The 24,852-nt window shown below is 43.5% G+C and overlaps 2 protein-coding genes across 3 annotated transcripts in view; one reads left to right on the top strand and one right to left on the bottom strand.

Moving 5' to 3' along the window:
- Positions 1-24,852, top strand: part of LOC103460101 (voltage-gated potassium channel regulatory subunit KCNG4-like) — a 258,663-nt gene that overhangs the window by 74,517 nt on the left and 159,294 nt on the right. The gene's annotated exons all lie outside the window — the stretch shown is intronic.
- LOC103460127 (uncharacterized) lies at positions 623-23,894 on the bottom strand. Its single transcript, XM_081604885.1, has 9 exons — positions 23,659-23,894; positions 21,988-22,401; positions 15,943-17,205; positions 12,987-13,000; positions 12,738-12,930; positions 10,973-11,803; positions 9,170-9,340; positions 6,425-6,811; positions 623-5,969 (listed from the first exon to the last, which is right to left on the bottom strand). The coding sequence occupies exons 1-9, from the start codon at positions 23,819-23,821 to the stop codon at positions 4,774-4,776; spliced, it is 4,632 nt and encodes a 1,543-aa protein (XP_081461011.1). The 5' UTR covers positions 23,822-23,894; the 3' UTR covers positions 623-4,773.

The following is a 24,852-nucleotide window of genomic DNA, read 5'->3' as shown; positions in this document are numbered from 1 at the left end:
TGTTGAAACAGTACACAAATCCCCTGGTACACACACATAACTGCATTTACACACAGATCCGGTTCCGAGAGCACAAGTATTTTTGAGACTCATTTCACGCTTCGCTCCCAGATGTGTGTAGATGATGCGTTTACATGCTACCAAAAGCTGGGACATCTGAGTTTTGCTATTGTTTTTATCCTCTGACGTTTCTCACTGAGCCGAAGTGGCAAATACCTTAGTTATTGGAAAACGAAAGATCTCAGCACTTCCTTATAATATCCTACAATTATTTCTAGACGTATTGTGCGTTTTTGAGCGGTACAGGAGACCAAGTGGTCTGAAAAGGACCACTAGGTGGCGGAATGTTTCGCTGGCCGGAGAAATAGGCAGGAAAACCCAGAAGCAGACGGAGCGTCCCGGTGGTCTGTCCTCTGAAGTCAGTAGGAGCTAAACCTGCAGGCTTTGCTCTCCGGTTATAATGAGACATGGAGTAATTATAAATGATTTCAGGTTTTATATGTCTGGTATTCTGCCCTCATATGTTTCTGTTAGCGGGAGCTAATGTTTATGTGAGCTATGCTACGTTAGCTATATACGTATGTATTTGCTTCACAAATACATCCCAATAAATAATAACCAACCCAACCCAGTTTGATTTATAAAGAACATTGCAACTACAACTACAGTGGGCCAACGCACTGTACAGAGATAAAAACAAAATACAAGAACTCATCAGAAAGACGAACCAGCTTCATCCATGTTGGCCTGCTAAACTTGGCTCCTCTCACAAATAAAAACCCAACGTGGAGAAGCAGCATTCAGCTTCTATGCACCACAAATCTGGAAGAAACTTCCAGAAAACTGCAAAACAGCCGAAACACTTGAGATTCTTCACATCCTCAGTCCTGGTGCTGCTGCAGAGCCGTTGGTTTGGCTGGATTTGTCCTCCTATGAAATGGTTTTTCTGTTTTCTTCTGTTTTTGTCATCAGTTTGACCAGAAACATTCATTCATACAAACAGCTGAAGCAAAACCTGCCAGACGTTGAACGGCAGCATTTACTGATCCACCTATTTCTACTTTCACAGGAGTTTACAGACTCCAGAGGTCAAAGGGTAACCCGAGTTCCTGCTGGCGTCGTTATGGTTACGCTCAGGATAACAGGACGAGACGGGAAACAGCGATGATCTAAACAGGGCGGACAAACTTTTGTCAACAATAAGAAAAACTTAAATCAAAAAACAGATTTTTTTTTTTTAATGGATATTTATTGTAGTTCCAAAACCTGAATGTGATTTTTATGATAGGATATTAGGGCTGTAGTAGGTAAAAAATAAAATAATAAAAAAGTTAATTTTCACCAAAACCCATAAATTGAGATTCGTCTCAGAAATTTTCTAGAAAAAATGTCAAAAAAGTTTCAAAAGTCAAAAATTTCCAACATTTGAAACTCAGGAATTTCCAAGTTTATTGTAGAAAATTTCTGAGAATTACTTTCAACATTTCTGAGTTTTATTCTGGAAATTTAGTAAAATGGTCAAAATGCGGCTGCATCTAAAGAAAAGCATCTAGTTTTCAGTTTCTTTTCTGCTCCGTTGGACAATCTTTCAAAACATTTGCTATATATTTACTAACATTTAACAGATTAAATAAAAGCTGATTTTGGTAAATAATTTCAGTAAAAGTCTTTAAATAAACACAGTTTTATCTTTTGTTAAATATTAGTTATAAAAAGACAAAAATTTGTGTTGCACTTTATATTTTCCATTGTGAGAAAATTACAAATTAAAATCTTCCATCTGCATCAACGGGTTAAATTTGTATCATTTTTGAATTGCAGTTGAATTGCACATGGGCCACGTTTGGCCCCCGGGCCACACTTTGGACACCTCTGATCTGCAGAGACAGGAAACTGTTTGGTCTCAGCTACAATCGCTTCTTCCTCCGGATTACATCCGTCTCTGTCGGAAGGCCCGGAAAGCCGAACTCACAGCGAGAACATGAAAACAACAAGACCCCAGGCTGGGATTCAAACCCACAACCTTCTTGCTCCAGGCTGCAGCCCCTAAAGCCCGTCCTTCAGTCAGTCTGAACATTTAAACGCATCCACTAGGTGGCGCTTAAAGCTTTCATTAAGCTCTGAGTTGAAGCTGGGAATCCTCAGAAAGAATAAAGTCCCTGGAAATGTTGGGCAGAATACATAAATATAACAATTATATTAAAAAGTCATAGAATAATAAACTTCATTAATAGAATAATAAGTCACAAATGAAGCAAAATCACTACAAGCTCTTTGGACTGCAGTAAATATCAGGTAATTATAAGGACCATGTAAGGAAAATATTTAGTGATGTTTGTCGTTTAATCTCGTTTCCTGCAGGTCAAACCAAGAACTGCAAGAGTTTAAAACAATAAACACAAATAAAAATAATCTAAACTACATGAAGCAAAAATCATCTTTATCGAAAGAAGCTGATTTAAATGAAGCAACGTTTCAGGATGATCGTTTCTTCAGTCAGAGGCTTCTTCAGATTCAGTGCAGCACAGACTGCTGCAGGACATTTTTCCCTCCATCTTCAATAACTGCTTCAGGAATCCAAATTAATCAGTCACAGCAACATTTCACTTCCCTTTGGGATTAAGAAACTATTTCTGAATTTCCTCACTGAGGGGCTAGAAGAAGCTGTCATCCTGAAGCTCATCCAATCAGCTGGGTCATCCAGCTGGCTCGTCCAATCAGCTGGCTCATCCAGCTGGCTCGTCCAATCAGCTGGCTCATCCGGCTGGCTCATCCAGCTGGCTCGTCCAATCAGCTGGCTCATCCAGCTGGCTCGTCCAATCAGCTGGCTCATCCAGCTGGCTTGTCCAATCAGCTGCGGCGGGTCGGACCCAGAGGAGCTGAAGGTTTTCCCCGCTCAGAGCTTCGCTGCTCCTCTTCCAGGTGAAGCTGCTGCTGCCTCCAGCTCCACAACCCAAACCGGATTCACCTCAACATGCACCATCACACACTCTGGAAACCATCTTAGCTCTACCACAGTCATGATCTTCTTGGAGGGGTTCAGCCAATCAGATCCAAGCTGAATCAATGGCTCTCTTGGATTGGCTGCTTTGCAGCACCAACCAGGTGCCTCAGCTTCCCAAGCTGCATTTTCTTTAGAAATACTCTGAAAAAAGCAAATAATAACATGTTCCACAGAGAACATCAGTGAACAGGCGAACCCGCCAATAAGAGGAGGCGGAGTCACGTGTGTCTGGGTCATCCGATGTCCAAGGGTCTCCAGGAGGTCAAGGCACTGAACGAGTGTTAAAGCATCACAGGTCAGAACCGGGCTGTGGTCAGCAGGTTCTGATGCTTCAGGCCTGACTGGCTTCATGTACGTAGATCTATCTGCTCTCAATCTTCCTGTTTGTTCTCAGCCTGCAGATCCTGAAGCTGTGAGTTACTGAACATCCAACACTCAAACTGCAGACGTCAAAAACGATCAACCTGAAGGGAAAAACTCTGAGCTGCATCACCTTTAACCCTTCAGATGTTTGATCCGAGTGGAAATCAGTGAGGCCATTTTGCCTGACCTTCACGCCGTTCCGTCTGATTCAAATCCTTTTAGACAACACGCCGTGAAAACCGCCTGAAGCCGACGTTTAGGGGTTTACCAGCCAACAGAACTGGGCCTTTAAACCCACGTTTACGATCTTCACCACCTTGTAAGTCGCTCACATCACTGAGTCACACAGAATAAATCCAACCCAGAGCATTGAACAGATCTGTCGCTACGCTGACGATATTTCACTATTCTTTAACACTTTCCCACCAGAAGACATTGAAATCAGCCCAACCTGTAGACTAATTATCCTCACAATCATTCAGATCAGACCAGGAAGTTAAAGCTTTTCATCTCTGCTCACAGTGAATCGGACTTTCAGCAATAAAACCGTTTTCTTGGCCCAACCTGCTCAGATGACCTTCATCCCTCTGCAGCTGTGGGGTTTCTCCCCACCGCTACGACCAGGTGGGTTATAATAACATCCACTCTTTAAAAACATCCCACTAAAACATATTTGGTTGTCTTCAGCTTGTTATTTCATTTTTAAGAAAATGTCTGTAAATGTGGAGCAGCAAACAGCTGAGGTGAAGATGCTACAGCTAACCACCAGTCTGACGGCGACGACGATGATGATGATGATGAAGATGATGAAGATTGTACTGTAGAAGACAACAAAACTGAGTGTTGCCAAAAAAAAGTCAGACTAAAAGAAAGTTATTTTTAAATTACGAGAAGAAATTCACAAAATTCTCCTATTATTACAACTTTAATTTGGTAAATTACATTATTGTCATATTATGACTTTTTTCTTGTAATTGTGTGAATTTATTCTCATAATTAAATGTTTGTTGTTGGCCTGGCCCTAACACTGACTGTTGCTGGTTCGAATCCCGCCCTGGTGGGCTGCCCCACCGCTCGGTCAGTCTGCAACCATCAGTGGTGAATCACTGAATGTCCTCAGTCTGAATCCTCAGACTTGAAAAAGCATCGCACAAAGTGCAATATACGAATATTCTTCATATTTTTCTGCGTATGTGTGATGTTGGTGCTGGCAGTGAGGAGAACATTTGAGTCGTCGGTTTTTCTTCTTTTGAACATGATTTGCTTCATTTGCAGATCCTCAGAAAATCAACAAACCGTTTCAGTTTTTGTCCCAGAGATGATAAAGTTCAGTTATGAAGAGAAGATATCAGAAAATGATGAACTAACCGACCAGCTCGCCTCCTGACGTGATGCTTTCAGGGTTTTCAGGACTGCACAGCGCCGCCGTCTGTGTGGATCTTCATGTGCTTCAGCAGCGTGCATTTGTGACTGAAACATCTGCCGCAGAGCTCGCAGGAGTACGGCTTCTCGCCCGAATGGCTCCTCATGTGTTTGAGCAGCGTGCAGCTGTGGCTGTAGCTCTTGTCGCAGATGCCGCAGGGGTACGGTCGCTCGCCCGTGTGGGTGCGGATGTGCTGCATCAGGTTGCTGCTCTGGCTGAAGCTTTTGCCGCAGATCTCGCAGGAATACGGCTTCTCGCCCGTGTGCGTCCTCATGTGCCGCAGCAGGTTGCTGTTGTCGCTGAAGCACTTCCCGCAGGTCTGGCAGGAGTAGGATCTCTCGCCCGTATGGGTCATGGTGTGCTTCCGGAGTGTGGACGGGTCGGAGAAGGTTCTGCCGCAGGTCTTACAGAAGTACGGCCGCTCGTCCGTGTGCGTTCGCATGTGGACCATGAGGTGGACGCTGTACCTGAAGGCTTTGTTGCAGGTTTTACAGATGTAGGGCCTCTCGCCCGTGTGGATGGTCATGTGGCGTTTAAAGCCAGACTGGTCAGAGAACCTCTTTCCACAGGTCTTGCAGAGATACGGCTTCTCGCCCGTGTGCGTCCTCATGTGGACGTTCAGATTGACCTTCTGGCTGAAGCCTTTACCGCAGATTTCGCAGGAAAATGGTTTCTCCCCAGTGTGCGTCCTCATGTGGATCAGCAGCTTGATGTTGTATTTGAAAGCTTTTCCACACACGTTGCAGGAAAACGGCTTCTCCACCGCGTGGATTTTAAAATGTTCCTTTAATTCTGAGTCGCTGCCAAAGTTTTTCCCACAGATCTGACATCCTGAAGGTCCGTCGCTGGTCCCGGCGTTGCTCGGACTCTCAGCGCTCGGGTTGAAACTGTAACTCATGAGTTTAAGACGTGGCATCGGGTCGGCGCTGCTTGCTGATCCGGACTCTCGCTCCCAGCTTCCCTCCTGGAAGCCGAGGAAAACGTTCTGCTCTGCGTTTCCTTCAGCTTCACTTTCGCCGCTTTCCTCATAAGCCGACGTCACGGTGAAGGAGTCAATCTCCTCCTTCAGCTCCAGCTGCTCGTCCTGCTCCTCTTTAATCTGTGGAGGTTCAGCTTCCTGCTGCTCCTTCCGGTCTGCAGGAGGCTCCGCCTCCAGGGAGACACAACGCTGTGGAGCATCTGCAGGAGAAAAACAAAGAAACTGATTAAATGTCTGGCTCCTCTATTAACCCTTCATCGTTTTTACCAGCGCTGCTCTGAGCAGCAGCTCCACCAGGCATTTGCTAATTGCTGCTGGCTAGTCTGAAGGAGCTACACCTGGAAGGCAGGACTAGATCTACCCAGGAGTTTGCAGATGAATGGTTGCCATGGAGATTAAAGGATTTCTCAAACATGAAAGAATCAAAGCAACACTGCAGGAATGTTTTTAACGAGGTGAAAACTTTTTCAAAAATGTTGATTTTTACGTGCTACTGGCCCTTTAAGCACCACCTTCAGTTGACCTGTAGAAAACCTGCAGGTTGGCTGTTCTTGGTGCAGGAAGTGGTGGAGATCCACTGAACCTCACTGAGCTGTTTGAAGCCTCCGGCTCCCCCTACTGGTCGTCCTCCTCAGCTGCAGGCGAACCTTCTCACCTGTTTCTGCATCCTGCTGGAACGTTGGTTCTGATTTCTGGGTTTGGTCTCGGTTCTCTGAGGTGGAGCTGCTCTCTCTGCTGCTGGCCGGGTTCCTGGTTCTGGTCTGCTCTCTTCCTGCCAGAGGAAACTTGTGTTTGGGTTCTGGAGCCCTGCGGCGTCCGTCTGGGTCAGGCGGCATGAAGGCGTCCGCCTCCAGCTTCAGAACCAGCTGCTCCTCCGGGCCCGTCCGTTCAGCTCTGATGAGGAAACTCTCTGCTCTCTCATGACCTTTAAGCTCCGGAGGTTCTGGCTGCTGCCGGGTCGGCGCCGACGCCCCCTGCTGGTGCAAAAGCTGCGGTGCGGCAGGAATCTCTGGCTTTTTGCACAGGTACTGTCGCAGCAGGTCTGATGGAAGAAAGGAAGCTTTTAAAACATTAATAACTTCAGTGGCAACACTCGGTTTTCGTCCACAGCGGAACTGGAACCCAAATTATTTAACACCTTTTATTAAAATCTTTTGCTTTTTTCCAATGAATTAAATTTCATATTTGGTTGAATAATTTGAAACCTTAATTTACAGGTCCTTCTAAAAAAATTTGCATATTGTGATAAAGTTCATTATTTTCCACAATGTACTTTTTTCGGATGAAAGCAAATTTTGCATGTCATTCGGAAATCAAGGTGCCAGAGTCTGGAGGACGACTGGGGAGAAGGAAATGCCAAAAGGCCAGAAGTCCAGTGTCCAGTACCCACAGTCAGTGATGGTCTGGGGAGCCATGACAGCTGCTGGTGTTGGTCCACTGTGTTTTATCAAGGGCAGGTCAATGCAGCAGCTATCAGAAGGTTTTGGAGCACTTCATGCTTCCATCTGCTGAAAAGCTTTATGGAGATGAAGATTTCATTTTTCAGCACAACCTGCTCACAGAGCCAAAACATTAGTATACTGACCATGGTGCTACTGTTGGCCTGCCAACTCTCCTGACCTGAACCCCATAGAGAATCTGTGGGATATTGTGAAGAGAAAGTTGAGAGACCAAGACCCAAAACTCTGGATGAGCTTAAGGCCATCGAAGCATCCTGGGCTCCATGACACCTCAGCAGAGCCACAGGCTGATGGCCTCCATGCCGCATTGAAGGCTGCAAAAGGATTCCTGACCAAGTATTGATGCATAACTGTACATAATTATTTGAAGGTTGACTTTTTTGGTATTAAAACACATTTCTTTTATTGGTCGGATGAAATATGCTAATTTTTTTAGACGGGGATTTTGGGTTTTCATGAGCTGTTTGAAAAATCATCAGTATTAAAACAATAAAAGACCTGAAATATTTCAGTTGATGTGCAATGAATCTAAAATAATTCCTTATTATGGAAAATAATGAACTTTATCACAATATGCTAATTTTTTGAGAAGGACCTGTAGGTTTGTCTAATAGCTCTGGAGTGCTTTACACCAATTTACACCTTTTGTTGCTTCTGTTTAACTTTGATTGTAATATTTAGGTATAAAATTGTTATATTTTTATGAAACAGGTTTTTATCACTAAAATCAAAAAGGCACAAATGGACTAATAAACGGCTCCATGAACACGTGGGATGCAGCTGAATCTGAGCCGATATCGATCGGTTCTCCAGAAATATGATCAGACCTGCTGATGTTTGCTGATCAGCTGAGAGTTTCAGGACTATTGATCCGGATCATGTTACAAAATCTGAGGAAAATCTGGATCACTGGAAGGAAAACGACAAGAGAACCAGACTGGAGAGTTTCACATGCAGACACTTTCACACATCATATGAAAAAAGATTTACAATTTCATTATTATCAAATTAGACAAAATTGTTTTTACTTTATTGTGATTTTATTGCTTCACAGTGGAATATTACAGCCAGATTAAGATTCATTTATTTTTTTATTGCAAGAATTAAGTCATAATATTATAAGAATAGAATTGTAATATGTAAATAAATATGACCAAAATAATCATAATAATACAAAAATAAAGCATTAATATTACCAGAATACATTTGTAATAAAAAAAGAATAAAGCATTACAATCACAATATTACAAGAATACAATAGTAGCACAAGAATAATGTTAATAATAATAATAATAATAATAATAATAATAATAATGTTGAGAACTCCAACAGGAAAAATAAAAACTTATATGAAGTATCGATTTTACAAACAAGAAAATATTTCATCTTTTAACATTGAGCTGCTCGTATCAAAGCGACTTTTTACTCATAATTTTAGGACGTTTTCAGGTAAAAATGTGTCTTTATTCTGCTGCTATTATCACTATGTTCTCTAATAAAGCATCAATTCTCACAGCCTGTCCCTGATGCTGTACAACTCAGACTAATGACTGAAATAAAAGCCAATTTTTAAATATTTTCTGTCATCTAATTTATCGTGTTTGAAAAGAAAATCGGATCTGGCATGAAAAAGTAGTAAATTTTGTTTTAAGCCATATTTTATTGAAAGCCGTGAGTCGGTTCTGATTGTGTCAGTAGAGGGCCGGGATGTTCTGCCAGCAGCTGCCACCGGGTCACCGGGTCACCGAGTGAGGGGAGCTGGTGTTGCGGGTCAGCTGGTGACCCCCTGATTCTGCGGTCAGAGTAAACATGGAGGCCGGATTCAGGCCTGCTGTTCTGACGCAGAGGAACAACCTCCCCGTTAGCCTGACAGACGGACCATGAAGCTCAGATCCGAGCCTCGTGGACCGGGTCGGAACCAGCTCCGCGGCCCTCCTGACCTGCTCTCTGGAAGCCGCAGTCCGGTCTCCAGCCGCCGTCCAGCAGTCTGCGCTGGCGGTCCAGCTCTTCCTCGTACTGGGCGATGGTTCTCTGGAAGACCGAGAAGATTTCCTCCGCGGCGGCAGTCAGCCGCTCGCTGATGAACTCTCTGATGCCGGACATGTTCACAGCTAACGCTCAGCCGGCTGCTGTTTACATCCGCCTGGGTGTCACAGGAGGGCGGGGCTGCCGACACCGCCCTCTACCGGCGGGATGCAGGACGTACATCTTCAGAACTTCCAACACAAAATGGATAAATGAGAATATCACCAAAACATGCGGCGCACATAAATAGCATTTTAATGTTATGGCCAATAATAATCACTGGGAAGAAAAGTCTACACAAGCAACAGTAAATTACATTTACTTGAGGACATTTTTGGAAAAAATTTACTTTTACTTTACTACACTGTATTTTTACTTGAGTAGTTTCATTATGAAGTATCTCCACTCTAACTTGAATAAAATGTCTGGATTCTCTACCCAGTTAATGAAAAACAACATTTTTAACCAAACGTTCATCAGACAGACACACACCTGCAGTTTTTGTTAAAGTTTCATAAGTTTTATATTGAAAGAAACTGATTTGGAAACTGCTGCGACAGACTGGTGACCTGTCCAGGTGACCTGTCCAGGTGACCCCGCCTCCTGCCCAGAACGTTAGCTGGAGAGGCACCAGCACCTCCTGACCCACTGGGGACAAAGGTGTGTAGAAAGTGGTGTATGGATGGATTTGGAAATTTATTTTATTTTAGTTACTTAGAAGAATCATTACTTTCCCTCTTAAAATACCAAAATTTCCACTTAACTTTATATTTTCATTCATCTCATTATATAATTTTTCAATATTAAATGATTGATCGTATGATCAGGTAGTTGTATATAAATTTTTGGTTATTCTGCTTCCACGTATTTTTACTCAATTTGAAAATATTAGTCCAAGAAATGACTAAAATATGACAAAAAAAAGTTTTATTAAAAATGCAACTCAAGTACTATATGTAAGCTGTCATAACAACGGATTTAATATCACCACCTTCCTAAAAAGTGCCATAATTTTCTTTTCCAAAAAAAATCACTTTTGGCAAAAAATATTTATGTCATTTCTTTAGGATGAGGATATTTAAAATTATGTCAGAGAAAAATCTAAAAATAGGTGGAAATACTGGTATTTCAGACTGAAAACAAAAACAGATATAAAATAAAAAATGTTCAGACTTTATTCTCATAATATTGTAACTTTATTTTCATGTCATTACTTTATTCAGGTGCGATTATTTTCGTAGCATTATAACTTCATTGTCAATTTAATTTCCTTGGCCATGAAGCTCGTCGTTGGTTTCCATTCCTGCTAACCTGGAAGGTTTTCCCGTTTCATGATTTACAGTTGTACCGGAAACATGCGAATACGAAGGTTCCAGCCGGAACCTTTATATTTAACAAAAACTAAAAAGTGATTAACTGTGTTCAAATTTTAATGCGTTAAAATCTAACGCGTTAAGCTCAATCCATAAAACTGACAGTCTTTTTCTCATAACCGAGTCGTTGAGCAAACAGAAATAATTTCAGTGATTCTGAAACAAGAGATAAAAATGGATGTTTTTTTTTTATTGGCTGTATGTAAACTTCTGGTCTCAGCTGTAAAACGACTCGTCCAGCCGCTGCGTCAGCAAAAACATAATAAAAACAAATCAGTTATGGACCCAGACCGGACCTACGGTCAGGCCTGCACCTGCAGCTGTCCCTCGGGTGGGCGGAGCCTCAGGTGGGCGGAGCCTCTCCGGCGTGGACCCTGACGTGCCGCCACATGTGGCTGCTGCGGCTGAAGCGTTTTCCGCAGACGGCGCAGGAGTACGGCCTCTCTCCTGTGTGAACGTTGGTGTGCTTCCGGAGCGATGAGTGATCCGAGAAGCGTTTCTCACAGAACTGGCAGGCGTACGGTTTCTCTCCCGTGTGCGTCCGCATGTGGACGGACAGGTTGACCTTGAAGCTGAACGTCTTCTGGCAGACGTCGCAGGAGAAAGGTTTCTCGCCCGTGTGAACGCGCAAGTGGACCCGCATCTCCGAGTTGCACCTGAAAGCTTTCCCGCAGACGTCACAGGAAACTGGCCGCAGCCCCAGTCCACCGGGAACCAGGCCAGAACCGCTGATCCTCTTCCTGACCCGTCTCCTCTTCGGCTCCAGCTCCTTCTGGAGCCAGGTTCCGTCCTGACCTCTGACCCCGGCGGCAGCAGCACCGAGCAGGCCACTGTTTGGAGTCAGAGCGTCTGGTTCTTGACCTTCCTGCTGGCTGCTCCAGAACCCGGTCCGATCTCTGGCCGAGTCCGAGTCGTCACTCCAGCTTCCCGCCGGTTCTCGGGTCTCCGACTCGGACACGCTCCGGTCCCTGCTGGGTTCTGGTTCAGACGTTACCATGGTGATATCAGCGTCCGGCTTCAGAACCGGCGGCTCTTCATCACGGACGAAGCAGAGAGCCTCATCTTCCTCTTTGACCCGGGAAGGTTCTGGTTCCTCCCGGTCTGGACTGGACTTCCAGAGCTGCTGGTCAGCAGGAACTTCCTCTTTCTCCTTCCTCAGGAACTGAACAGGAAGTTCTGCAGGGAGAAACAAAACAAAGACAACGAAAAATTAAAATACTTTAATTTTATCTGGAAAAGCAAAACAACAGAAATAAAAAAACTCTTATTTTGTCAGATCTTGTTGACAGAAAGAAAAATTCTGTCCATGTTTGACCTGAACTTCATCTAAGCTGCAAAAACAAATCAAAACATTTTGAATTTTTAGAAAATGAGTAAAATGTTTCACAGGCGGCATTTAGAGAGTTTTAATTATGAGGTCGACTCAGAAGCAGAAAATTAGACCGATTATGGTTTTATCATTGAGGGGAAACGTCCCCCTTCTGCCCCCCAGTTCCTACGCCTATGGCTTCATCTGCTCCATTTTAACTAGTTATATTTACTTTTTTAAGACTAGTTTCAGTCAAACTGAAAACCTACTTCAGTTTGATTCATATTTTATCATCACAAATACACACTGCCTGTTTTGTGTGTGTCGATGTGTCTGCATGGATGCTGGTTGTTTACAGTGTAGTAAACAATAAAATATGTTTTTCCTTAAACTATTCCTTCATTCCTTTGTTATTTTACATTTTCATTTTAAACTAAATGAATGAAATGAATAAATAAATAAAAGACGAGCAGTGGGCCGCAGCCCCCTCTGGTCCCTCCTTAAAGACACCATGAGGAAATAACCTAATTTCTCAATATTAGATCATAGTCCGCTCAGTTACTTATAACTTAATGAGCTTTTTTCTTTTACTGAATACGTTTTCACTCTTTCTGCAGTATAAATAGAATTAACTGGATGTTTGTTGCTTCATCCAACTCTGGTTTTATCTCTCAGAGTCACATGAACAAGCAGGACATGTCCGAACCGAACCGAACCGAACCGAACCGAACCGAACCCCACCTGCTCTGGTTCTGCTGTGGATCATCTTAAAACGGGTCTAAGCAACAGGTTCGTCCTCACCTGTCCGGTCCAGCCGAACCTCCGGTCTCCAGCCGCCGTCCAGCAGTCTGCGCTGGCGGTCCAGCTCTTCCTCGTACTGGGCGATGGTTCTCTGGAAGACCGAGAAGATTTCCTCCGCGGCGGCAGTCAGCCGCTGGCTGATGAACTCTCTGAGATGCTGGGCTGAAGACATGCCGGACATGGTCACAGCTAACTAGCCGATAGCGCTTTGTGTTAGCTCTGGGTTCACTTCCGGTGCCCAGTCCAGACCTGCTGCAGCGCCTCTAGCGGAAGCACCAGGTCTTACAGCTCAGTCAGAGCAGAGTAATTATTTTTCTCTAATGTCAGATTAAATATCCAAAATGCCATTAATTTTTCACTGTGCTGTAAATCTGGACACCTCCGTCATTCACTGAAGACTTTTACTGATATTATGTAGAGTTCTAGTCTTACATTAAATGCAGGAAAGACGGTTGCTATTTTTCCCCAAATAGGTGGAAAATAACTCATTCAATATTTCATATGTGAAGAAAATGAAATAAGGATAAATTTGTCTTTGCAGGTGTGACTTTGGATCCAAATGTAACCTTTAAAATTATGCTAAGTAGCTTAGAAAGTTTTTAAATCGGCACACTGGAACATACGTGAGTCTCTTACGTTATATGCATCTAAACCAGGGAGGGCAGCTCCAGGCCTGCAGGGCCTCCTGTAACTTTAGATGCGTCTCTACTTCAACACACCCGAGTCAAATAATGAGGTTGTTAGCAGGATTCTGGAGAACCTGGAGGAGATCCAGCTGTTGGACAGGGAGACGTTAAGAGCTCCCTGTCCTCCCGGCCCTCCAGGACCAGGACTGCCATCCCTGATCCAAACCCTTTTTTATATTGTGAGACTCAAACTGGTCACACAAAACAATATATCCAAGTGTCTTAAAAAGGACCAATTCCTAATCTGTGTTAAATTATACTTACCATCAATCTGTCCAGGATTAACATTGTTTATGAATATTTAATCAGGAGAACCAACAAACAGACAGAAACTACATGTCACTGAATTTTTTAGCTTGGTAACTAAATATTTAACTGCTAAATAATTAGTTTGAAGCCTCAAACCTTTTAGTTAGCAAACTAAATATTTAGCTCAGAGGTAAATATTCATCCATCCATTTTCTAGCTCCTGGTCCCTCAGTGGGTCAGGAGGAGCTGCTGCCTCTCCAGCTAACGTTCTGGGCGAGAGGCGGGGTCACCTGGACAGGTCACCAGTCTGTCGCAGGGCAACACACACACACACACACACACACACACACACACACACCTAGGGACAATTTGTAGAGGCCAATTAACCTGACAGTCATGTTTCTGGACTGTGGGAGGAAACTGGAGTACCTGGAGAAAACCCACCATGCACAGGGAGAACATGGAGACTCCATGCAGAAAGACCGGGAATCGAACCCAGAACCTTCTTGCTGCAAGGCCAGAGGTAAATATTTACTTATTTATTTAGTTTGAAGCCAAATATTTACATTGAAACTGATATTTATAAATGAACCAGATGGTGAAAATTGCTATTCATTTTTAACTGTGCAACTTTTGAAACCCAGGAGGACGGGCGACGACGATTCAGAATTTTGTTCCAACAGTTTCATATTTCACAGAAAAAGCAACACCATTTAGATGAGCAGTTTTTATTTGGAGCCTTTTGGATCGGTTCCACTTGAATCGGTTCCACTTGAATCGGTTCCACTTGGATCTTATAGTCATAAAAACATCTGATATTTATTGGTGATGAAAACCGGCGGTCAGGATTTGGATCATTTGGCAGAAAACAGGCGACAAACGTCAGCAGATTCCACAGTTGAGGATTTTTATTTTATTTTCATCAGATTTTCATCCGGTCTCATCAGAACCAGTTCAGGAAGAGCTTAACATGAACCTCATCACATCCGACCCAACGGCCTTAAATAGAAGTGGACAACATCAGCCATAAAGTTTAAAACAAAGAATTTATGAAGATATACAAGCTGCTATTTTATATACACAACACAAACTGACACAAACCGAGTCTGAGCAGGAAATGCCCTCCAGGTGATGTCATTTCCTTCAGGAAGTTGTCCTCAGACGTTAGTGGTCTTCAAAATAAAACAACCTTCCAGATGTTTCCATCAGACGGACAGACGACGTTTATGGAAGTGACCAAACAGGCGGTCAGGATTTGGAAACATTTTTACATCATATTTTTCTACTTCAGTATACTGAAATTTACATTTTACTTTTATCTTATGTTGAGCATAACGTCTGTTTCCTGTGTGTCATGCCAATAATTTCCCAATTCTGGGATAAATAAAGTTCCTTTTATCTCCTGATTGTTCAGTGAAGATCCATCTGTAACATAAACAGTCTAAATAGTGTATAAAGTTCCCACGATTCCTGAAGGCAACACGACGAGGAAGACGCTCTGACCGAGGCATAAAAAAAACAGAACACGTTAGATCTTAAAACAATAAAATATCCAAAAACTAAACTAAAATACTTTACATTTTCCAACATTTGAAAAATAAATAAAAGAGCTAAACAATAAAAATGTGCAAATTAAGTAAATTAAATATTTAAATTTAAAAAATGGTTTTTATTTTTGGAATTTTGAAAAATGAACTTCAGCTTCATCTCAGAGATCAAACTTTTTCAGCAGTAAATGAGATCGAAACGCTTTCAGAAACAACAGCACGCTTTAGTTTTCCATACAAATAAAAACCTTTTGGGGCTGCACAGTGGAGCAGTGGGTAGAGCTGTTGCCTTGCAGCAAGAAGGTTCTGGGTTCGATTCCCGGTCTTTCTGCATGGAGTCTCCATGTTCTCCCTGTGCATGGTGGGTTTTCTCCAGGTACTCCGGTTTCCTCCCACAGTCCAAAAACATGACTGTCAGGTTAATTAGTCTGTCCAAATTCTCCCTACGTGTGAGTGTGTGTGTGTGTGTGTGTGTGTGTGTGGTTTTGTTTCAACCCTCCTGACCACACTGAGGGTGTTAAGAAAATGGATGGATAAAAACATTTTTACTTCTTTTCCCTTAAAAACTTCATGATTTCTGATGGACTTGAAAGTCTTTTTGTTGTTTCCTGTTATGTTGTCAGAAATTACCGGCTCACACTAAACAACCAGAGTTCTGGCTCTAAAGCTTTCTGATTGGCTGTGGCAGAATGAACATGTTCAGTCGGACCGCGCAGCGCTAGCTCTGAGCGGCCGGAGAGCCGCCGTCCTCCAGGACTATCTCCACCTCCGGACTGTGACCCTTCCTGTGAGTCTTCATGTGTCGCGACAGGTGAGTGCTGCTTTTGAAGCACTTGCTGCAGGCCTGGCAGGAGTAGGGCCGCTCGCCGGTGTGCGTCCTCATGTGGCGCACCAGGTTGCTACCGTGGCTGAAGCGCTTGCTGCACATAGTGCAGGAGTACAGTTTCTCCCGGGTGTGGGTGGTCATGTGGACGCTCAGGTGGCTGCTGCTGTTGAAACACTTCCCACAGGTGGCGCAGGAGTACGGGCGCTCCCCGGTGTGGCTGCGGGTGTGGCGCAGCAGCGTAGTGCTGTGGCTGAAGCAGCGGCCGCATGTCGTGCACTGGTATGACTTCTCTCCAGTGTGGATCCTCATGTGGGAAATCAGGCTGCTGTTGTGGCTGAAGCATTTCCCGCAGGTCTTGCACACAAACGGCTTCTCTCCCGTGTGGATCTTCATGTGAGCCGACAAGCTGCTGCTGTACCGTAGGATTTTCCCACAAATATGGCAGGAAAAGGGTTTTTCTCCGGTGTGGGTGAGCATGTGGTTTCTGAGCGCCGATGCTTCGGCGAACCTCCTCCCGCAGGTGCTGCAGGGGTGCGGCTTCTCCCCCGTGTGGGTTCTCTTGTGGGAACTCAAATGGCTGTTCTGACTGAAGCTTTTCCCACAAGTTTCACATGAATATGGCTTCTCCCCAGTGTGAGTTCTCATGTGGACCGACAGGTACTTGCTCTCCCGGAAAGCTTTCCTGCAGATCTTACAGGAATATGGTTTCTCTCCCGTGTGGACTCTGTAATGTTTCCGCATTTTGAAGTTGCTGCTGAAGGTTTTCCCACAGACAGAACATTTTTTCGATTTATTACCAGAGTCAGAATTACAGACACTATCGAATGGAGGGAGATCGTCTGCTGCATTACTTTGACTCGTCCGATTCTGGCTGGATCCCGAGTCTTTGTCCCAGTTTCCTTCCTGATCCTGCCTCTCAGCTGCATGGGAGGCGTTCTGGTGTGGTTCTGACTCACTGTGGTCAGTTTCCTCATAGTCAGATGTCACTAGGAAGCTATCGACCTCCTGCTTCACCACCAGTTCAGCTTCATCACGAACGCAGACGTCTTCCTGCTCCTCTTTAATCTCAGGAGCTTCTGGTTGCTCCCGGTCCAGACTGGAGTTTCCCGCCTGGCCAACGGGAATATTTGCCTCCTTCCAGAGAAAATGCTTTGGAAAGTCTGGAGGAGAAACAAAATGTTCAGTTCAATGATAATTCTGCTGCTGTGCACAAATTTTTACGCTATTAAGGTTTGCAGCTCACAGATACAATGTAGTTACAGAAAAGTATATAATGATGAAAATGTACATATAGCGCCCCCTTAGGTCCTTTGGCACATATGTAAACTTAGAGAACATTTATTATCACAGCTAAAACCTCTGAATGTTTAAAGGATGAAGAACAGTTGACAGCTTATCTAATGGCAACAGACACAGTAAGGAGATCTCGGTCATCGTTTGTGAGCATAAAGTTCTTCAGGCCAGAAGCCGTTTTTGCAGGTTTCTGTCCTCCGTTATTAAAACAGTCGCTTGACCTCCAGAGATGGTTTAATCATAAATTAACGTCTCCAAAACAATCCTCCTCCATGTTTAGCCATGCTAACTGGCTTGTATTTTCCCAGTGTTCGAGTCAAAGGAGTGGCAGTGTTGGACTGATTGACTATATCAAGAATTTGACTTTCATCCACTTCAATTTATCAGAATAGTTTATTTCTTTAACACCAATTCACAACATGCTGTTTCAAAGCATTTTACAGTCAAAAATATTCTAATCTATCAGCTCCAGCTGATCCTGGTTATCAAACCGTGCATTAAGTTCACTTTATTATTTAAATGAGTTGTAAAAGTTTCTAAGGAAACACAGCAGAGCATCAAGTCATCGACTTCACTTCTCCTGAACCAGCAGGGGGCGACAGTGAACAACAGCCTGAAGTGTGTCGTTGACTTTGCAACTATCCCTCGTACAGAGCATGAACGTATGGAGGACCAAAACTGACATAATAAGAAATAAAAGTTTCAGTTTTGGTCCTCCATATGAACGTAGCCTTGGGGTGGCGTTTGTAAAGTTACACAGTTAAACATGAACAGCAAGAAATTCAGTTATCTGGCCTGACAAAAAAGGTTCATTTGTTTATAAAATATCAGCTTTGTATTTTGCTTTTTTTAACATGGGGGGAAATATTTAATGTAGAACTAAATATTTAGCTAGCAAAGGTCTGAAAAGCTACTAAATATAGCAAGTCATCAAGTTGGCAACAGTTCTTTCTCTTGTCCTGAGCATAACAACAATTACTGCCACCCAGGAGGGATTCATCCCTGAATGACGACTCCGGGTCGGTCTCCCCTACAGACACAATTATCTAAAAACGTACAAAACACGTTTATTTAAAACATTACAGTATAAAACAAAGGATGTTTTTAAGGCAACTAGAATGGCTACCCAACAACTGAAGTAGCAGAAAACTTCTGCCACAAGCAGTCTGCATATCCAGAACCGCCATACTGGCCCTTTGGGAAACTTTCAAAGTCAAAGTCAACAAAAGTGCCAAAACTTCTGCAGCAGGCAGTGTGGCCTTCCTGAACCAGCCTACAGGCCCATGTGAAATGCTGCAAAGCAGTTGCGTTCACTCTGCAAGCAGAGGAACACTTTGCACTTAATGCACCGCACCCGGGATTTCCCGGAGCAGCCCCGGCCTCTGCAGCGCATCGAGTTCTTCAGGTTCATCACCTCTGGGAGATGAGCAGCAGAACAAGTTCGAAGAGAGAGGTGTGGGACAGGGGTGATCCGCGTTCTTTTCCTGGACTGTGGAGGATGTGCATTCTGTCCCTGTGCAGATGAAATGTGAGCCTCTAGGATGTCGTGCTTGGTGAGGAATACCTGAGCCACCACCATGCGAAACTCCAGAAACTTCATGTTAGCCTTTGTTGGGTTCTTGTTTTCCTGGATGTCTTGGCGGTACAGCAGCCAGCTGTTAAGAAGAGCCAGATCGGTGAAGTGCATCAGCATGCGGATCGTCCACTTCTTAGTGCGGATGCTCATTCTGTAGCGGCTCCTCATCCTGTCCGACAGGTCAACTCCGCCCATATTGGTATTGTACTCTCGTACAATGCTTGGCTGGATAACAGTCACATATTTTCTGTCCTTCTTTGACCATTGCTGGCAGGTGTCTTTAGGCTCTTCTGCATGAGCAGCAGAGAGCAGGACAACTGGCTTATCGTCATACCACTTGACAACACAAAGCTCCCCGTCTGTCCTTGTAACTGTTGCAGAAGCACCTCCTCCTTGCTGTTTAAGGGTTCGGTCACTCGGCAGCTTCCTCATTGCTTTAGGGACCCGGTTCTTCATCACTGTGCCAGTCAGGTACACTCGCTTCCTCAGCATGTGATCCACAGCTGGCACGCTCATGAAGAATCGATCACAATACAGTTTAGTACCAGCAGGCAAAGTTTCAGACAAACGTTTGATCACCAAAGTTCCTAATCCCAAACCTGCTGAGTCCTCAACTTGTGAGCTCAGCATCTCTGCACCTTGGTAGATTTCAAAGTCCAGGACGATTCCATCTACCGATGCCAGAACAAAGTTCTTTATGCCAACTGGATTGTCCTTTAGTGGCACATCCTGTGGGAATGGGCAGGCTCCAGTGAACGGGATCATCCGCTCTTTTATCGAGACACACTCTGGTCGAGCCTGAAGACGGCAGCCTTCAAGTAAGCGGTTCAGGAAAGGTCTAACCTTCCACAACTTGTCGATTTGTCTCTCGTCTCCTGGAATGTTATCGTCAACAACAACTTTGAGATTGCTGCTCAGTTTGAAGAACCGGTCACGTGACATTACATCACTGATGGCAGGGATTCCCAAAGCATTTGACCAGACCATCTGTGTTTTTGGATAATGAACGCAAGACATCAAAATAGCTGCCCCAAAAAAGTGATAGATCTCATCAACAGAAGTATTGAGAGATCTTCCTGTCTTCGCCAGTGATGTGGCGTTTGTGCAGTGGGAGAGAAGTCTCATCAGATCAGCGTCTATATACTGCTCCACGTATTCCTGTGGCTGCCAATCGGCTCGCACGTCTTTCAGGTCGTCATCGTCACCCTGAAACTGTATTAGGTTTGGGGTGAAAGGAGCAAAGTTCCAGCAATCGCCATGTTCAGCAGGATCTCTGCTGCGTTTGGGTTCTGGCTCCCCACGCTCTTCTTTGCTTGCTTGTGGATGTCGTAGGTCGCTCCTGTTCTCGCCGTCACCATCTTCACTGCCGTAGTGATCGTCTTCTTCTGCTTCAGGCAGTGAATCATCATCTGAATCGTCTTCTGGCGAATAATCATCTTCGGAATCATCAGACAGTTGTTCGACAGGTAAGAGGCCAAAATCAAGAACATTTTCATCAACAACTGGATTGTTGTCTTCTCCATCTGATAAATCTTCAACCTCAGAGTTGTCTACCATGGCCATTAGCAGTTGTTCTGCTTTTGACAATGCAAGTTTCTCTGAAATGATAAGATCAACCCCAAATTCAAATCAAAATCTATACCACAGAAAAGCGGCTAATAAATGACATAGCTGGTTAGATGATTAGTTGGTTAGACAAACATACCACCTGATGAACTATTTATGATTGTGAACGGTTTTAATATTTTCAGACCTATCAAACCAAAATGTGTGAGCAAAGGCCTCTTACAATAAATGTTTGAGTGGTGAGCACATTTAGGCTAATCCACTAATAGCGAAGCTAATTTTCAGTTTAGCACTTTAGCGTTTTTGCTAAATGTGAAAACATTTAGCTGTATAAATGTTTTCATTTAAAGTGCAGATGGTGTGTAATGACAGAGTTGATCCTGCTAAGGATGATATACAACGATGTAACGTGTTATTGACATATGGTGGGTGTCAACATGACTGAATGCAGCGCTTTAGCATTAGCTTTCAGTGAATACTGTGTTGATATAGTTCTTTAGACTGAACAAATCTAATGTTTGTGGTTAGTGCTTTAGCGTTAGCAGGACTAATGTTTTAGTTAGCGGTGACCACCACTGTTTATTTGTAAACTCTTGTAAGTATTTACATGTTTATGGCATAATAAATAATGAAATATGGTCTTGATGTCCTCAAATGAGTAAATCATCTCCATCAACATCGTACTTTGCTTCTAATGCAGAATATTGTTGAATGTGAGTCTTATGAATCAAAAGCTGTAACCACACCAGGTTCAAACATGAAACTAGTGTTTGCGCCCATTATTTTTGATGGGAGTTGCTATAGAAGCATTTTAATCTTGTTTTCACTGACATGAGTGTAAACGGTCAGGAAACCACTAGAGTGGTGACTATTCATGAGGCCAATGGGTCGAAGTTCTACACAGAAAGTATCCCATGGTGCAGAGAGAGAGGCGTAAATGCAACGTCCTTGTGAAACTGGCATCCTAAATAATGTAATATAATGAAGCCCGTCTCACATGATGCTGCAGGGCGAAGCGAATGCAGAACAGAACCGCTGGTTCCTTTAAATCTGGACTGAGAACATTTTCAGTTCCAGCAGCTTTGGATCAATTGGTCAACTGTTTGCTTTGTTTATTTATCTAATAGTTTTCAACTCTTCAAGGTTGTTGTCATTTTAATATTTTTCATTTGTTAGACCAGAAATCCTCCCCAGATGTATCAAAATGGGAAAATCACTGAACTACCTTCATGTGACCAGCAGGTGGCAATAACTCTGCGGTAAACATCAGAAATGAAAAGTCCAGTTTTGAATCCAACTAGAAATGTAGGAATTTGAAAATGATCCAAACTTTCCACAACATTTCTCTGGTTTTTATTCAACTAGAAAATCTGCATCAAAGCTCAGGCAGTTGGTTGATGCGTTCAATATCGTGGGAAATCTCAGTTTTGATGCATTTCATGAATTTAAAGCTTCGTATTTTGCAGTATTGGATGAGTTATTAGAGATGATGGATTCAGGTTCTCACCTGTGTGGATTCTGTAGTGAGTCGTACTTTCCAAGTTCTCCGAGGTTTTTCCGTCTCTTCTGTCTCTCTTACTCTCCAACAGGGGACAGTTGTCCATCAGCGTCCTGTCCCGGCTGCCCTTCAGCTCCGTGTCTCTGTCCGGCCCGGATTCGTCCGTCCAGCCTGCGTCCCGATCCGGTCTCTCCTGTTGGATCCGGTCTGATTCCGGTTCGCTGAGGTTTCCCTCCTGGAGCGACGGCGCCACCATCAGGACGTCAGGCTCCTGCTTCAGGACCAGCTGTCCGTCTCCCGGAGCGCTCCACACGTCCTCCTGCTCCTCTTTGATCTGTGGATGGTCCAAACTGGAGTCCTGCTGGTTCTGGAGCTGCAGCTCAGCAGGGATCTGCTTCGTCCTGACAGAACACCGAGGGAAATCTGGAAAAGACAACAAAACATTCAGCTTGAGGAAAGAGAAGCTGGCGCCACCCGTCCTCCACCCGTCCATCATCCAGGTGGAGACTGAGGACCACAAACAGCTCATGGTCCAAAGTGCAACTGCAGCCATCAATTATCTTATTATTCCACCAATTATTATGACAATTAATCAGATAAAGAAAATTGGCACATTCTGCAGGTTTGTCATTTATCTACTTAAGTCTTTTTAATACAATTGAATACATTAAAATATGCAAATAATTACATTTTTAAATTAGAACATTTTCTGGACTAAGAATCAACAGCAGCAATCCTTTATTTATATAAAATGATGCATCTGCTGAGGTGGAGTTTCAGCTTCCAGCCTGAACTTACAGAGAAATTATGGGATGTTTAACCATTTGTACGCCAGCTGCTGCTCAATGAAATCTGTTCGGACCTGCAAATGTAACTGCGCCTGTGGAAAAACTCATGGAGCGCGATTTAAAATAAAAATGTGTTTGTCTCATTATGAAAATCCAAAATCAGAATTTTCACTTTTAATTTGATGCAGAGAAAGACGAGTGAGTGATTTCCTCATTTTGGAAAATTAATAGAAACTTCTGATAACCTCAGAAAACAAGCCTGGAAAAAAAAACAGTATGGCATTCGTAATGTCAGTTGGTTTTAGAAATATATGAATAACAGGGTGGCGTCTTTAACACACTCATTTTAATTAATAATTAATTAAATTAATTACGTAAATTTGAATGCGTTAAAAATGTTCAACATTATTTTTTTAATATCCAAAAGTCTCAAACCGGAACCTTTGTATTTGCGTGTTTCTGATACATCTGTAAATCTGGTGCACATCCGCTAACAACAACGCAGCTGCTGTTCTTGACTCACTTAAAGTTCATTTCTGCCTGTAAAAACAATCTGATTTTACGATGGAAAGGACGAGTGGTGTGTTCAAGTTGCGTTATGAGCGAAGCTTTTTAGGGCTAAAGTAGCATCTAAGTGCTAAACATGTAGCAGCTAACGCTAATGTCAGCGTCTACAGTCCACATTTCTAGTAGGTTTCTGAAACTCTAGAAAACACTTTTCGCCAATCTTATGGTTGAATAACCTGAATAACAGATTAAAACTGTATATATATTTGTGTTGTCTTTTTTTTAAGCTCAGATGTTTATTTACTCGGTAGTTTGCCTGCCTGTCACCCATCCAGTCCACGGTGGGTGGCTCTGTGTCGGTGTGTCAGATGAAGCGGAACCGGACCTGCTCTCTGGAAGCCGCAGTCCGGTCTCCAGCCGCCGTCCAGCAGTCTGCGCTGGCGGTCCAGCTCTTCCTCGTACTGGGCGATGGTTCTCTGGAAGACCGAGAAGATTTCCTCCGCGGCGGCAGTCAGCCGCTCGCTGATGAACTCTCTGATGCCGGACATGTTCACAGCTAACGCTCACACTGCAGCACAACAAAAGGACGCCTCACTTCCGGTTTCAGAGGGTTTGTCTCGTTACCGCCCCCCGCCGGCAACACAGGCTTACTGCAGGCCACAGCTGTAAAAACAGCCAAAGCTCTGCTGGACAGTTTTAACCCATTTAATCCCAAATATTAAAATAAGATGTCACTGATAGCCCTTTGAACTAATCAAGGGGCAATAATTTAAAAAATTGTGGAAAAATATGTGAAAAAGTGTTTTATGATTGGTTTGTGACCGGTGGGATAATATGGTGTTCTTATACTAAGATGAGCTAAAAGTGCTTTTTCCAAATAGACATGATCATATGTGAACATTGTTTCTTTATTGGAATATATCTTGCCCCAGCATTACTTTAGTGCAACATTTGCTCTGTAAAGTACAAATTTGACTGTCTGTAGAATCTAAACCAAGGTAAATTTGAGTGCTTGAGTGTTTATGCATAATTATGTTGAACTTCAGTCAGTTGTAGTGTCATCACAGTAACGTAGATCATAAAGATAACATCTACAGTAGAGGCTTTCGTTTATATTTCTGAAAATTATGAACATTTGTCACACTGTCATACAGTAAGACTCAATAGACTTAGTCCAGGGGTCTTTAACTCCAGGGGTTGAGGGTCAGTGTCAGGCATCTTTTCCATCCGTCTCTGCTTCAACACACCTGAATCAGGTGACTAGCAGGACTCTGGAGAACTGGACTGCATACTGAGGAGGTGATCCATTTAATTCAGGTGTGTTGGACCAGGGACACACCTGAAAGTTGCAGGATACCGGAGCCCCAGGCCTGGAATTAAAGGAGAGTTGTATGGATCCTTCTCACCATTTGATGACTTTGGTTTTCCTCAATTTTGGGTTATTTCATACCTTCCTTACTTTCTTGAAGCACTCAATGTGCAATAAGGCCGTGAATTTCTCCAAGGTGTGGGTGGTGCAAACGATTCAGCATTGACTGACCAGTCAGCGTCTTGGTCACACCTTGAAGAGAAGTGTCCA

Source organism: Poecilia reticulata, chromosome 3 (genome assembly GCF_904066995.2).
Source record: "Poecilia reticulata chromosome 3, P_reticulata-male-v2, whole genome shotgun sequence".
Classification (NCBI taxonomy): Eukaryota; Metazoa; Chordata; class Actinopteri; order Cyprinodontiformes; family Poeciliidae; genus Poecilia; species Poecilia reticulata.
Note: the sequence above shows the minus strand (reverse complement) of the source record. Positions and strands in the feature narration are given on the sequence as shown.

Coding starts and splice junctions, on each gene's coding strand:
- LOC103460127 (XM_081604885.1), bottom strand. CDS start 23,821: ATGTCCGGCATCAGAGAGTTCATCAGCGAGCGGCTGACTGCCGCCGCG. Junction 22,402..23,658: donor CTGCGGCTTCCAGAGAGCAG/GTCCGGTTCCGC, acceptor TGTCTTTTCCAG/ATTTCCCTCGGTGTTCTGTC. Junction 17,206..21,987: donor TCACTACAGAATCCACACAG/GTGAGAACCTGA, acceptor TTTCTCCTCCAG/ACTTTCCAAAGCATTTTCTC.